Source organism: Nelumbo lutea, chromosome 5 (assembly GCF_056320005.1).
Source record: "Nelumbo lutea isolate HS-2025 chromosome 5, American lotus-T2T, whole genome shotgun sequence".
NCBI classification, from domain to species: domain Eukaryota; kingdom Viridiplantae; phylum Streptophyta; class Magnoliopsida; order Proteales; family Nelumbonaceae; genus Nelumbo; species Nelumbo lutea.
This window is the reverse complement of record NC_142688.1, coordinates 29,475,784-29,492,187: the sequence shown is the minus strand read 5'-3', so window position 1 is coordinate 29,492,187 and position 16,404 is coordinate 29,475,784. Positions and strand designations below refer to the sequence as shown.

The 16,404-nt window shown below is 37.6% G+C and overlaps 1 protein-coding gene and 1 pseudogene across 3 annotated transcripts; one reads left to right on the top strand and one right to left on the bottom strand.

The window, feature by feature from the left end:
- Positions 1 to 3,402: 3,402 nt before the first annotated feature.
- On the bottom strand, positions 3,403 to 12,312 carry LOC148851345 (uncharacterized). Of its 2 annotated transcripts, XM_088944784.1 has the most exons (7): positions 11,830 to 12,233; positions 7,806 to 7,909; positions 6,567 to 6,667; positions 6,241 to 6,417; positions 5,621 to 5,719; positions 4,535 to 4,777; positions 3,403 to 3,947 (listed from the first exon to the last, which is right to left on the bottom strand). In XM_088944784.1, the coding sequence occupies exons 3-7, from the start codon at positions 6,639 to 6,641 to the stop codon at positions 3,480 to 3,482; spliced, it is 1,062 nt and encodes a 353-aa protein (XP_088800910.1). In that variant the 5' UTR covers positions 6,642 to 6,667; positions 7,806 to 7,909; positions 11,830 to 12,233; the 3' UTR covers positions 3,403 to 3,479. The 2 variants fall into 2 exon arrangements, with proteins under 2 accessions (XP_088800910.1, XP_088800909.1); XM_088944783.1 differs by lacking the exon at positions 7,806 to 7,909 and having other exon boundaries at positions 11,830 to 12,312.
- Positions 12,313 to 12,666: 354 nt separating this feature from the next.
- Positions 12,667 to 16,076, top strand: LOC148851344 (putative pentatricopeptide repeat-containing protein At3g05240 pseudogene; annotated as a pseudogene). Its single transcript, XR_016099266.1, has one exon. The product of XR_016099266.1 is annotated as a putative pentatricopeptide repeat-containing protein At3g05240 pseudogene (transcript).
- The last annotated feature ends 328 nt before the right edge of the window (positions 16,077 to 16,404 follow it).

Genomic DNA, 16,404 nt, shown 5'->3' with positions numbered 1-16,404 from the left:
GTGAGCACGATGTAAAGACTGAATCTAATTTTGCTACATGTTCACTTATGATTTATCACATGATCAGATTTGCGCATGGGAATTGGGATATGTTGAGCACTCACATGGATCTCACAGCATGTTCCAACCACACATCGGAAACATCTCCCATACTTGTATGTTATTATTCATGGAAAATATTCCCAATACATGGTAGGATGTGACTATGAGCTTTGTGTGAGTAGCGTTTGTGAGGAGAAGATGGAAACTTGGTTAATGGAGTGAACATAATCATGTCATGCGACCCAGTAGGTCAAATCATTGAAAAAGTTTTCTCTTCATTTTTTTCGATTTTCTTGCAAAAGGGTTTTGTATCGCACAATGCACCGAGAGAGAGAGAGAGAGAGAGAGAGAGAGAGAGAGAGAGAGAGAAGAGGTTTAATCCAATGTTTTCAACCCGTCGTTGACCCATCTGGTTGAACCAATCAAACCATCACCCGATCAAGATTTCAAGTCCGATTTAATAAAACCCAATAGACAGTCAAAAACCATCGAACCTAGACAGTTGGACCATTGACCCGTTCAACCCAAATACTAGGTTATGGGTTGCACACTAAATGTGTATGCAAATTTCAAGAAACCATAACTTTGCACTCTGATGTCCAATTAAGGTATATTTATTATTTTGGATAACTTTTTGAGATCAAGCCGTAGGCACCTTACTTGGCTATTTTCACCAAAAAACCTCTTTTTTGGCCCTAAATTGTAATTTTTATTTTTTATAAATAAAAGTTTAAAACAAAATTAAAAAACATAATTTAAATATAAAATAATGCATATATTACATGTAAAACATAATTATGTAGTATTTATTGATAAAATTCATGCTTATACATACCTATTCATGTATGTATCTATTGCTGATGTGACACGGTCTGACCCGTTCGACCCAGATGGTCAAAACGGTGACCCACAACTCAGGCAAAAACAGTTCAACCTCTAAGTCGGTTTTTAAAACAATGGTTTAATCTCGCATCCAAAACTTGGTACCCTTGGATTTCAAAGCCTTCATACATACGAAAAAAAAAATGATGTTTTACATACACACATACTTTAGGCTATGTTTGGTTTGATAGAAAATAAGAAATAATAGGAGTGTACAATCGACTGATTCAGTTCAATTTATTTCAAACCGAAAGACCTAACCGACTATTCGGTTTTACTATTTCCTCTAACCGAATCAAACTGAACTATATTTTAGAGCCAAACCGACCCTAACCAAATTCAGTTCAGTTTGGTTCGGTTTTTGTTTGATTGGGCCCTGATTCCACATAAATGATAAGCATTTAATAAGTGCTATTGATTAAAAGTTAAAATGGCCCCAAAACCAAATGGTTTTAATTAATTAACTATTACTAATTAAAAAGCCCAATTGTTTTAATTAACAAGCTATTATTAATTAAAAGCTAGAATAGGCCCAAAGCCTTATAACAATGGGGAATTGGTGAATTGCCCATTTTCAAAAATAATTAATGATTAATGAATAATTAATAATGAGTCTAGGTTTTAATGAACTAAAACCCATTGAGGAATTGACAAATTGTTCATCAGTAAATATAATAATTAATTAACAAAAAGTATTAAATAAAACATTAAATATTTAATATACTTAATTAACAGTACTAATTTGGTTTTTGGTTCAGTTCGGTTGAAAAGTTCAATCAAACCGAACTAAAACCGAAAACCAATTTAAAAATAAAAAAATAAAAACCGAACTAGTCCAATATCTGAATTACCAAACTGAATGAACTTATTCGATTTGGTTCAGTTCGATTTTCGATTTATCAACCGAATTTGAACACCCCTAAGAAACAGGAAATTGAGAAAACTTCAACAAAATTCCTTAAGTATATTCCCTCAACTTTCTATTTCTCTCTTATTTTCTCAAACCAAATACAGCCTTAAGTCCGAGAGCATGGATATTCCTAGGCTAGGACAATTTTAAGTTGATTTTCAGCATCGTTAGTAGACATGTACACGGTGCTTATATATATACATATATATATAAGATACAAGAGTACTACTTAAAAACAAGAAAAAGGAACACGCCAGAAAAAGAAAAAGAAAGAAAGAAAAACAGTTAAACAAACATAATACAGTCTAAGATCGGTCATTACACATTAATGTATAAAACGTCCTCAACTCTGCAGTTTGGAATTAAGTTTTCAGTATATTTTATATACTAATGAAGTAAATATGAGGAATGAATTTGTAACCAAGAATCTATTAACATTCAGTCATTTACCATAGTTTCAAGAAAATTTTTGTATGTTATTAAACATTAACGAGTATGCATATTTTCTCTACCAAAAAAAAAAATGCATATGCATTAGACTTAGAAAAAACAGGGTTAGGGTCTCATATTTAGCTATCCAAATTTTGACCTGACCCAACCGGAAAATGGGTTGGGTTGGGTTGGGTCATGGGTCAACCCACTGATCCAATTGTTAGGCTTAATTGGGACTTTTCATGTATTTTTACCATTTAATCTTTACTCTTTAAAGTGTTAAATGTTCAATTATTTCATTTTATTTTTAGAATTTTAAGGTTAATTCTTTTAATGTTGGCACTTTTCATGTATTTTTTTATGTTTTAAAATTTTATTTATTTTTCGGGATGACCCAAATTGGCCCATGGTTCAACCCTAACCCGAACATTTAGGGTTAGGGTCTAACATTTGCCAATCCAACCCTAAAGTCAACCAACCCAAAATCAACCTGAAGAGTCTTGACCAAACCCGAACCTGACCCACCAATCCAATTGACAGGTCTAGTGTGCACAAGGTTCAAAATATCGATACACCCGATACACTAGTAGAGGTGTATCGGTGTGTACAGGTACCTATTTCTTTTTTTTTTTTTCAAATCTGATTCAGAGGAATTGGTTTAAGGACCCCGTCTACCCCTGAACCAGTCGAACCCCGAAACACCCCCTGTAGGGGCGTATCGGGAAGCCCCGAATACAATATGTATCGGCCAATACAGATCAATATTTTGAACCTTGAGTATGCATATTTATAAGCTATATATGCCCAGGAAAAATGTGTATGATATTATTAGATTAATATGTAACATTCTGATAATAAAGGAATTCCATGAAAGTAACCAATATCATTTATATATAAAGGGCCACAGTAGTGTTTCTTATCCCCACGATCTACTGTCTATAATCTAAAATTCTACATGAATTGTTTGCGTGCATGATTAATGTGCATATCTGTTGGCCCTGATAGGAAGTTCCAAGACACACGATATTAGATGATATCCTGAATTGAGGATTATGCAAAATAGATGCAATAAAGGATGTTAAACATGGAAGCTCTGTAAAGAAGCCTCCTTTGGACTCATGGCTAAGCAGGAAGGATAAAAGTCTAAAGCAATTATACTTTCATATTAATTGCAACCATCTAATAAATGTCAAACAGTTAGCATAGTTAGATCCTAAGATATTTGTACCTTACCAAGATCTGGAAGGCTGGTTGAACCTTCACCAGAATTTGCATCTCCAACACAGTTTATATGCTCATTTGCCACTGGTAGACAGTCATCAGGGGAGCATTCTTCTGAATCAACTCCTTCATTAGAAGAGTTGTTCGTTTGCTCCTTACCTGAGTCATCAGAGTCTGATTCTAAGTTGATGGGACTAAAACATGGGGCAGTAGTGGGGATTGGCTCTGGGACCACAGGAAAACTCCCTCTCGTCCAAAATGAGGGCATCCTCTTGTCATCTTCTCTCATCCTTTCGGCGTAGTCATTAAAGTTGAAACCCAACTGGCTATTTCCCCCAAAAGCTGTCTCGAGCTTGTCCATGTCAAAGAGGTCTCCCATTATTTCCTTGGAGTTAAGGTCGTCAGAGTAAACAAACTTTACTTTCCTGTAAGTCTTCAGCTCTAAAAAGGGTTTCACCAGCTGCAAGAATACATCAATATAAACTCACAAAGAGCTAAAGACAAATATATAGGAATCTAATCGGTTAATTGTCATAATTGAACAAGGTTAACCGCTTACCAGAACAAATAGCACATGCATAGGGGTGAACACCCACTTCTAGAATTGATTGTAGTTTCACATAAATCTCCTGGATATAAATCAGACAACCACAAATATCTGATGACAAGGATTTTTCTAAGTTTCCTTTTTGCAAAATAACCTTAGGTGCAGGATGGAACATGTAAAATTAAACTGATCTTAATCCAGGAGATTACACTGCATATCCAGAGCAACTGCATGGGCCATTTGACCTGATAATCCTTTTATAGGTGATAATTATCAATTATAATTTGAGCATAGAGGTTTATAATTTCATAAGACTCCAAATACTCCCAACTTTATTTATATACTGAGTTTTGAGGTCTGACAAAAGCCTATGGGTATAAAATTCAAATCTTCCTTTCCCCCACTTTTACTGGGTTATAAAGTCCATAGCTGAGGGGAAAAAGAAAGGAACATGATCATTAACAAATATCAAGAGAAAAGAAAAGGAGAAAAGATAATACCGTCCAAAAGGATTCAAAAATCTTGGGTGGATTGTACAGAATTGCCACACCTAGCCTTTCTGGGTAATGGTCCTGTAAAACATGGGCTGTTTCCCGTGTTACCTTCACTGAAATACTTGACATATTGAAACCGTGGAAGTCAATGAGCCAAATCATCTGCTCTTGCTCGGGTGGTAGATTTAAAATTGCATTCTCCATGCAATACACCAAGTACCTAATTTGTCCTTTTGTTGACTTTGTATTCTGCATTTCAACATGAAGGTAATGAAGGTAATACCACAAAAAGTTTGCAAGGACAAGTGCCAATACCACAAAAAGTTTCAATTGGACTTTGGACTTTGAAGGTAATGAAGTTATCTAATATTACATGATTACATGTTTTGTGTAAACGTCTAAAAATAGTGATTTATTTCCTCGTATGAATTCAATACAACAGAATGCACATCATCCCAAACTCCCAAATTGACAACACCCACTTTATCACCTAAAAATCACCACAATGGCATAATAAGGTGACTTGACCACAGAAATTCTGTTTTGATAAAGTTGAGAAAATATCAGCTATGCAATGATTAAAATGGGAAAAGAGAATCAAGATCATACATAAAATGTGTTATATGGTCTTGGAACCTGTATTGTTGCATATGAATGAGCATATTGAGCATATGCACTATATATATGATATAATCATCACAACTTGAATGGTAAAATTTCTTCATTGTTAACAAATAGAACAATTGCTCCCAAATCTCGTCCTGGCCACACATAAACACATGTCAACAAGAATATTCATTTTCTGAAATTTGACCATGACAAGTCACAATCATGTTTATCAGACAATAGTTTCTCGTTTGTCTTATTTCTGTGTATCTGCATATTCCAGTTAAAGGAGTCTAAAAAGATACAAAATAAACCATAAAGATGTCACAATGTCTGCCACCTAGCATCCATGTCAGACAGATGTAAAAGATCTACATATCCATGTAATGTAAGCTTTGTGCACCTACCAACCCCGAAACCTTGGATGTGCATGTACACACATACACACACACTCACAAACACACAGAACAGATGTTCAGATCAAACCTGACAACCAGGTCTCATGACAAGAATAATTCTTCCATGCTTATCAGTGTAATTTAATCTGTAAATTTTTCCTGTTTCAGCTTCATGGGCAACTTCTTCCTACATCACAAGAGAAAGGTAAATTATATGCTGAAGACAACAAGTCTAGATAAATATGTTTTCCAGGTACACAATAGTGAAATAACATGAGTCAGATAAAGAAGCCAAATTCCATTCACAGGTATTAAGGGAACAAGAACAAAATGATGTCATTTGTATAAGCTTCATCTCTGGGGCATTTTAATTTGAACTTCTAGCTTCAAAGATCATTCTGTAACATATATGGAATTTTAGCTTTTAGCACATGAGACACCCCCCCCTGGTCTCTAGGTTCTAGAAAATTCCAAAACTCCAACACGGTTAAAGCTAGAAGTCAAATTTATTACTTCCTGGCTTTTTGACTACCAGGATTTCATATTACTATTTCCAAAAGTTGCTCAAACTTGAAATTCCCAATAGCCAACTTTTGGTCTTTAAAAATTGAAGTTTGATTTTCAAACCAGATCAAGTTTAGCTCACAAGGGTTGAACATGAGTCAACACTGTACATACTAAACAAAAAGACAAATAAAAGGGGCATACCCAATGGATTTCTTCTGGCTTATACTCAAACCTCCATTTCAAAGTTTCTTTCAGCATTTTAGTTGCCTTTTTGACATTCCAGTTTCGTGCCCGCAAATACCTTGAGATTGATGCATCAGAACAGTAAAAAGACAGCTTCTCTGGCAACGGCTCTATCATTTTGCGCACTTCATTAATCTGCAAAAAAAAAAAAAAAAAAAAGAAGCACCATAATTTACAAAGCTAGTCAATTGAGACAAATAAATATGCTATTACTTGGTGCCAAGAACTCTGACTTGTAAAAGTTGTGAACATATTGAACATAACTTGTTCTTAATCAGAAGTACCTTTGCTTGCTGCTCTTCAAATTTTGGCATTTTTTCTTTGCCATTTGAAGTGGACTTCTTCAAAATTGTTGTCATAACTTCAAACAAACCTTCCTGTCAATCTGCAATTGAAAAGTAATTAATATACTCCACCTTTTCTCCTTGTCTTTGGACCATGGATATAGAATGAAGGTTGTCAGAATTCATATGTCTCCCCCATACAAATTGTCAAGTACCAGATCATCCAACTGCTATATAAATATACATAAGTGCATAAAAATAAGAATATTTTCCAAAAGAGACAGAGACAGAAAGTAGCTGCCTTAACCAGAGAAAATAGGGTGGTGATTTGAAGCACACCCTGTTTCTGATAAATGGGTAATAATCCCAATTAATAGTGAAAAGGCAAGTTTTTTATATGACAAAAAAAAAATAGTCTTTTCTTGTCTTGTCATGAGGACATGAGGACTGCACCCCATTTATCAAAATCAGGGTATGCTTACTTAGAAAATATTAAGTTAGCATCCTTGTCTGAAATAGCTTCTGCAAGTCAGGCACGCCGTTTTTGGTAGGAGTGTTTGAAACTCCTTTAGTTCTCTAGTTGCTATCCTCAAAATTTAGCTCCAATAGAGTTATATGCGCCTCTCAAAATTATTCACTGAATGAAAGAATTTAAGTGGAATCATCACCAACTTAATAAGAGGCAACAGTAGCACCTAGAGGACATTATCAGTACTACAGCTTCAAATTTAACTCAAAGTCTCAAATTATTCACTAAATTGAATAATTTATGCAGCATCATCATTTACTGGTTTGACGGATGTAGTTGGGCAACACAGGTGCTTCAGGTAGTGGAGGGATGGTTAGAGATGACAGGGGAAACAGTTTACTCAGTTTCTCAGGGTCAGTTGGAGATGGAAATTCTTTGAAAGCAGAACTTTTGACTAAGGATACTAAGATTTCCAGTTAGAGAAACAAAGATTTTCCTATGAACCTGAATTGCTTATTCAGGTGGATTTCCAGAGCTGCTAACAGTTTGGCAGACTCCCTAGCAAGAGCAGGGGTTACAAGGGATAACCTTATCTGGGGTATTCTGCCACCAATAGGAGAATTGTAATGAACAGCATACTGAGAAAATAGGGGTGGTCAGAAATATGCTGTTTTCTTTGTGCCCTACTGTCCACGTTTTTGGATAGTAGGAATCCTCTTATGCATCTTAATATATTACTTTATTGTTAACCATTCTAAAAAATCACTCACCAGTTTAATGAAAGATAGTTATAAACCCACTGAGACAGAACTAGTAAAATATCACCCAGCACAACAGATGTATAAGAGTTCACAGTATACAACTTGATTGAACCCTAACAAATAAGAAAAAATTAAAAAAAAATGAGTATTTACACTCAAACTGTATAATTTAGTTTAATAACGTCTGCTTTGTTATTATAATCAGAAAGTTAAGAATATAAAAGTATCCAAGTCCAAGAGCACCGTGTAAACAATATCTTGGCTATTAAGGTGACCCTCCATGAGCACCTTATCACCTAAGCATCAATCTACATGTCAAGCTACATTGGTATTACGTAATTGTCATAATTGGGTAGTATATCCTAGAGGTAGTCTCTATTTCATTTGATTGATAACAGCATGTTTGTGTTTGATTGGATGGTTACAAGAAATTATTGTGACTATGTGAATTCATGAAAACCAAATCACCCAGGCATGCACTCATTGGGTGATTTGGTTTATCTTTTAACTTATAGCATGTATGGGATTTTTAAGAGGCCACAAGAAAGTGTTATGACTATGTGAACTCATTGATTCACATGTTAGACTATCTTCATATTTCTCATTCTATGATTGGTAAGATGCCAACCCCAAGATTAGAACATGATCATCACTCTACCTATAAAGTTTTCATTAGGGGGTTCTTGAGTATTTAACTAATCTCTTTGTTAATTCCAAAGTACAACCCTTAGGCTGTGTATGGTAAGAGTGCAAATGTTGAACCTAAGCAAATTTGCACTTCAGTTCAGTTTTGCGGGTGTTTGGTAAGAATATGTTTTAGTTCTGGAAATGAAAGTAACTTTGTTTTCTGCTAATGCTTTTTCATTCAAAATGGGAGCAAAATTTGCTTCCAAAAAATTGAAGAAAACTTTTGCATTCAAAGTTGATCAACGTAAAAAATGTAGATTCCATCATTCATGTTTGTACCATCACAGCCAAACACAATACAAAATTTATCAATGCATAACCAAACCAGGTTTGCATTTTCATGAACTGAACATATTTGCATTTGCACTCTTACCAAACACAGCCCTAAAGACAAATCTTGCTTAGCAATCAAAACTGCAAATAACCAATGTAACTAGAAAGCAGATCTCTAGTGACAAGCAGCTACAGGCCCAAGAATATGCTGATTGGTTCTGCATTTTAAGGCTCAAGAGTTGGGCCTTATTGCAGAGAATCCAGAGTGGATCTAGAGTATGGAGCAGGTCCAAACAACTGGACCATCAAATTTAAAAAGGTCAATAGTTTTAATCTTTCATGAATAAAGTGTGCAATATTTATATGCATCTGTATAAATAAAATTGCCAGTTCCAGAAACATGCCATTATTTTAAATAAATTGTTTATTTCTAATAGCTAATTTTATTTTATAATTCACACATTATTTTTAAAAAGTATGTTCATACCTTATTATGCATGTAATTAAAGAGGAAGGAGAGTGAGCTCATGACAGAAAGAGAGGGAGAGAATGTAAGATGAAGTAAGAAAACAATGCAAAAAGAGGTTGAAAAGGCAAGAAAAAGGACATATGATAGAGTATGTGAATGTGGGATGATGATGATGTTGGGATGCACATGTGAGTAGGTGTATGGAATGGGGAATGAGAGTCCCACATTGAAAAGACACAAGAAGTGCAAGGGACTTATATACAAGAGTGGCCCATTACCCAGTAGCTTAGGCTTTTGGGTTGTAAGTGGTGTTCATCTCTTGTGTACAAGTCTTATGCACGTGTATGTGTACGAAGCCCCCAGTTTTGGCAACTCCTCATGGTTCGTAAACCCCCCTCAAGCCCCAAGAAGTGGTATCAGAGCCGAAGGTTTGGCTGGGTGCAAACGTTGACAGATGAGCATGCAATGGCTCTCATGGCTCTGCCGGTTCCCAATGGTCGAATGGTTACGTGTGTTCGGATAGGTAGTGAAGTCATAGACTCCCTATGGTCGTGAACAAGGGTTCCTGGTGTTGTGCATGCAGTGCAGTATGGTACATGTCAAGCTTGGTGATCGACTTCCGTTCGAGGGGGAGTGGTTAAAGAAACTCACATGTGAGGGGGAGATTGTTGGGATGCACATGTGAGTAGGTGTATGGAATGGGAAATGAAAGAGAGTCCTACATTGAAAAGACACAAGAAGTGCAAGGGACTTGTATACAAGAGTGGCCCATTACCCAATAGCTTAGGCTTTTGGATTGTAAGAGGTGTTCATCTCTTGTGTACAAGTCTTACACACGTGTATGTATACGAAGCCCCCAGTTTTGGCAACTCCTCATGGTTCGTGACCCCCCCCCCCTCAAGCCCCAACAGATGATAGGGAGGGGCACCTATTCTTAAGTGCTCTATGTTTCAATGCTGGTTATCTATAAAAGTCAAATATATACTTCTTGATACACACCTACCCAGCATATTTAGTCTCAATTTAATAGCTGGATCTTGGTCTTTAATCACTTTATTTAATGGGAAGAAAATTTATTGAGTGGATCCTAGACATCAGAGAAGAGATGCAAGATGAGAATTTAGCAAAATGGAGAAACTGAGAAAGAGAAAGAAAAGATGTATCAAAAAGAGGTGCTTCAACAATGCTCCCCACTTAAAAGTTACTAGTCCCTAGCCTGGGAATGCAACTAGTCCCTCCGCACTTTCCTATATTCCTTGATTCCTTCTAGGCAAGATATCTAGAATCATTTTGATAATAACAACTCTCCACCACTACATCTTTATACATCTGCATTCAAATTAACATTCTTGTAGTGGATTATTATACTTTATACCATCAGAGATCCTCCTCGGCAAATAAGAAGACACTTCAATTAGGTTCTAGGTCCTAACTTTATGCTCCATAAATAAGGATAAAACCCAATTTAAGCAATGTGGAGACCATGGCCCACCAGAGATACTTGTATCTTGTCCATCCATCCATAAAGCTCACATATTAGTTGATCACATCTGTATGATATTGCCAAGACATATTCATCTTTGCAAAGATTCTAAAATCTTCTTAAACCTTTTTTAACTCTAGTAGCCAGCACTAAAGACATAAACATAAAATATTTGTCTCTTGCCATTGAAAGAATCCAATATAACCCAAAATATTTAGTGGGCTTCAAAATTAAGCTTCAAAATTAGCTATCATCCTGCATCACCATCTTAGCAAAGAGGCCTCTATGCCCATCTGCCTTATTCAAATTATGTAGAGATCTTCAAAATAACAGGTTTCAGCATGTACATCTTGCATGCTAGCCATTATCTGTCTGATGCACAGGGTAGTTGATAGAGAATTTGTACCCAAGCTTTTTGATCGTAAAAGTCATTGTACATATTCGAACGTTTTCTCCATCAGCAATGAAACCAATCAGAATGACAGAATGTTATTAATCAATTAACCCTTCTAAGACTTTCTTCAGATGGTAAAAGTCCAGAACAAAATTGTCAAGAAGAAGCACGTTGGACAGACTCATCATCATCATCATCCATGCCTTTCCCAACTATACGGGGTCAGCACGTTGGACAAACTAATCACCTAAAATATCAACAGAAACCATCCATAAAGGCATCTAGTCCAATTCAGCCAGATAATGAACTATCAACTATCGAAAAACATAATTAGTTCATTCGTACCAAGATGGGCAAAGCACTTTCATAACTTTTACAATCACAACCCCATCTCTTCAAAAACAAAATCTTATCCAATGATCAAAAGAGCGCCCCGATCCTAACCAAATTGTAGATAGAATAGCATATCCCCCCCCCCCCCTCTAAGGGGAAGTAAAAGAACTGCACAAGAGTTGAATAAGAAGAGGAGCAAAGTTGCAATAATAGTTAATGGATTATTGAGAAATATCCTTTGATTACTTAATAAGTTCGAATGCTATGTGAGAGACGGAAAAAAGAATTTCTCGAAAATTAGATACTAGAAATCCAATTATAGAACATGATAGGGAAGGAAATCCCGAAACCAGAATACATCCATGGTGAATAATAGTTAAAATAAGAAGTTTACCTGGTACGAAATAACTAAACCTTCCCTTCCCCTCGGCGCAAAAAATAAATAAATAAAAATCGACCCTTTCCCAGCTCCTGAATAATCTCAACTGCCGAAAGCAACTGAAATCTGGTCAACCGTCAAAAAAGTATGCGGGAAAATAGTTCTTAGAGATAGGTTTGCAAAGAAAAACAACTGGATCGGTTGAAAAAATCAACAAGAGAAAGAGGTGAGGTAACGATTAATGGCGTCTGGAAGTAGCTCAAAACATCAGCACAAATTGAGATCACCCAGCCCTGTAAATTTTTATGTATAGCCCAAAGCATTGGATATTCTGGAGAGAGAAATTTGAGTTTGAAGATTCCATCTACACAAACACACAGCCGGATAGCCCATACCATTTTTTAAGTAAAGTACCAAAAAAAGGGAGAATGATTAATCAGCCCAGATCAGAATTTTATAATCCCATAGTACAGGGAATGCATCTGACCGTGAATTGATGCTAAATTTACGGACAGATGTAATTTATAAGGGGATAGGGCTAATGGTAAGGGGTTGGAATTCAGAATTATGCATCGGATGTTTCCGTACTTCTCCGAAAAAAAATACCATTTTTTAAGTTCTTTTTCCTGCCGAACTGGTCTCTTTTACATTTTTCTGGGATGTCTGACACTCTTAGCTTTGGAACTCCGCTATAAAATATAAACGGACGGGATTGAGATGACCCCACTTTGAATTTTGCATGCTTGCAATGATCTCGGTCTTTGGCCGTACACGTGGCAAAGCATGCGTAAATGATTATCTGAAACCTCATTCCTAACCTAAGAATATCGAATTTGATTGTATCAAAAGAAAATGGAATATCGAATATTCGAATTTGTTTACATAAAAATTAGAAAAAAAAAAAAAAAGAATCTAGCCTCACGATGGAGGACATGTTTGGCGGATAGACAAGAACCGAGAATTGTTAAGAACTGAAGACACACAATATTAGAAAGGGCTTGATAAAAGTTCTTTATCAGGTCAGATATCCTGCTCCATCCATCTAACCAAGAATCCTCAAGCCAAATCTAAGAAAATAATAAAAAACATTCAAACCCATCAGGGAATGATAAAAGACACAGCTTTAACGACTAATTTAACTCTAATATCGATCAGAGAGGAGCAGCAGGATATACTGGAGGCTGGTCCGCAGAATATACTGCATCATGAGTAGGTGGAGGTTTCCTGTAAATCCTGTAAGGGTCACGATAACTGATCTTCTCACGACGCCTCAGCTCCAAGTCTAGAAGCCGTGGATCATGATGCTCAATGTGAACATCCCTCCTGTAATATTCGGCATCTGAATGAAGGCCTCAGCTCCAACTCCAGAAGCCGTGGATCATGATGCTCGATGCGAACATCCCTCCTATAACACTCGACATCCTAAGGCCTCTCATGGGCATACATGGACTCATGGTGGGTATCTCTCGATTCAGTCTGGGCGACAACAAGGATATCTGAAGTTCCGAACATACCAAAAAAAGAAATATGAGAAAAACCCAGCTTGCAATTTTCGTGCGCTCCCCAACCACAGCTCGTTTGAAAATTATATGCTTAGCTCCCGCATTCTTCTGGTCTTTTTGTTTTTTCAGCACTTCACCACAATCCCATTACACCCCAAAAGCACGAAATTTGCTTTTCCTTTTAAATCAGTGTACCACATTCAAACAATTAAACCAAGTCCATGCCCACATCATAACCTCAGGTTTCCAACACAACCAGTTCTTGATTGGAAAGCTTGTAGAGATGGCGTCCATCAAGTTCCAACAAAACAACATGACCCATTCCGTGCTAATTTTCACCCATACTCACAAGCCGAACCAGTTCACATGGAATACCATTATAAGAGGTCTCTCCATTAGCAACACTCCGCAACGTGCTATTTTCATTTTCGTGCAAATGTGTCGAGAGTCCATCCAACGACAGAGTTTCACTTACGCTTTTGTGCTGAAGGCCTGCGCCCGTTCCCATGCGCTCGAGACGGGGAAGGCCATCCATGGTCTCGCCGCAAAGAGTGGGCATGTCTCTCATATCTTTGTTGCCACCACAGCAATCCACGCCTACTCTACATGTGGCGACTTGAATTCCGCGGAGAAGATGTTCGACGAAATGGATACTCGGAATGTTGTTTCTTGGAATGCTGTGATCTCAGGGTACGTGCAGAATGGCCTGCCGGATGATGGATTGAGGCTGTTTGGTTGGATGTGGTCGGAGGGTGTCAGACCCAATGATGTGACTCTGATTGGTGTGATCTCCGCATGCGCACAAAAGAAAGAGTTTGAGTTGGGGATGTGGCTTCATACTTATGTTAATGAGAACTGGGACGAATTTCGGTCAAGTATCAACATTAGAACCGCTCTTATAGATATGTATGCAAAATGCAGGCAAATTGATTTGGCGAGGCAGGTCTTCAATGAGGCACAAAAGAGAGACATTGGTATGTGGAACGCACTTATTGGAGGGTATGTCTTTAATGGCCATTTCGAAGAAGCTTTGAAACTGTTCCAGAAAATAGAAGCCGGAGAATTGGAGCCGGACGAGCCAACATTGGTTAGCACACTGCGTGCATGTGCGCATCTTGGGGCATTGGACATCGGGGAGAGGATTCATTCATATGCCAAAGAGAAAGAGAAGCGGTTCATGTTCAACACAACTTTAGGTACTGCACTAATTGATATGTATTCAAAATGCGGGTGCATCACTAAGGCACGGGAAGTCTTCAACAGGATGCATCTACGTGATGTTATGGCATGGACGTCCATGATTTGGGGGCTTGCTATTCATGGGCACGCGATGGACGCACTTGATCTCTTCTTGTTAATGTTAGATTCGGGTCCAATGCCTGATGGAATCACCTTCATAGGTGTTCTATATGCTTGTAGTCATGCAGGATTGGTTGACCAAGGAATCCACTACTTTGAAGCCATGAGAAACAAGTACCACATTTCTCCAAAAATTGAGCATTACGGATGCATGATAGACCTCCTTGGCCGGGCAGGCCGGCTTGAAGAGGCATATGATCTCATTCTTAGAATGGAGATGCAACCTAATGCAATCATCTGGAGAGCACTTCTCAGTGCTTGCAGGTTGCATTTGAGTATCAAGTTCGCAGAGGTTGCCATTGAGAATCTTTTCAAATTGCAATGTGATCACTGCGGAGACTATGTGCTCCTCTCAAATATTTATGCTTCCCAAGGGAGGTGGGACAATGTGGAGAGGATAAGAAGAAAGATGGAAGAGGGGGGAATAAGAAAGCTACCAGGTTTGAGCTTCATTGAAACTAACAGTGAACCAACAACAGAGGCATGGATAGATTTGAGAGGTCACCTAATTGATCAAACTGGAAAACGGATGTCTGGATGCTATCAGTCTTAATTGGATACATACAGATGGCTCTCAGAATTGCTTCTGATGAGTATGGTTCAAAGTTCAAACAGAGTTGCTTCCACTGGATACCCCACTACCTATCAATATTTTAAGCCTCCAAATATTGGAGCAAGTATCGGAGCTCTGACCCTTGACCAATGGGTTTATAGCCTTATAGCTTTTGCTTTAGTTAAGAATGAGGCAATCCCTTGAGTTGGAACTTCGGACTCATCTCCTCTATGAACAGCTGAGGCTTTGAATTGTCTAGAACTCTCTGTTTGCAGATTGCATTCCAATGTGTAGTTTAACACCTAGAAATTACAGCCTGGTAATTTTCTGGATTTCGGGCCCCTCTCAAATGAACATGTTTTCAAGGGGAGCTGGCACATCATGGAAATGAAAAGAAGCATCAGATGTCAGAGATTAAGCTTAAACAGAAACTTGCTGGAAGCAGCAAAAATACTTGAGAATGGCTCAAAGTTAACAATCAAGATGATAGAGCAGTAGATGACCTGAATTCTGAAGACATCTGAGAGAATTGCTTCTGGTGGGTCCAGATTTCAAGATTAATAAATAAGATAGGTTTCTGGGAACTTTTAGTCTTTCAAATCTACAAAATCAGATTCTGTACTAGAGAGACTTTTTGGCCGGAGGATTAGTAGTTTTTCCAGCAAGTCAAATTCTCCCAGTAGATAGAGATGAAGTTGCCATTACCATATATATTCTTTAGGTTGTCCAGCATGTGTCAATTTGATCGTCCTGTATGGTAAACTTTAAGCAATTAGTGACAAGAAAATGATTGATGAATGTACAAAAAGTTGTGTTGAATCGAAGTATCTCCGTTTGCCAAGGCCAAAGTCTCTCTATCTCGAACAAAATCAGACCAAGAGTGGATGAAGTAGAATTTGATAGAGTCTTGCGGAACTATATAGCTGGTCACGTTTTTCATGGTGTTAGTGTGAAACTGTGACTCTGAGTTCTCTTCTTATTACCTGGGCTCTGCGTGTGTGCCTGAGGGGGAGGTGGGGAGGGAGTAAGAGAGTTTGTTCTCTTCTGACTTCTGAGTCCGGAGGAGATGCACTACTTTGATGGCTGTGTTTTGAGACTGTTTAACCATAATAATGTCCCACCATAGCCGTAAGTGTACATGCCCCACAACCACTCCAATTTCTCTGAGTGGCTCAC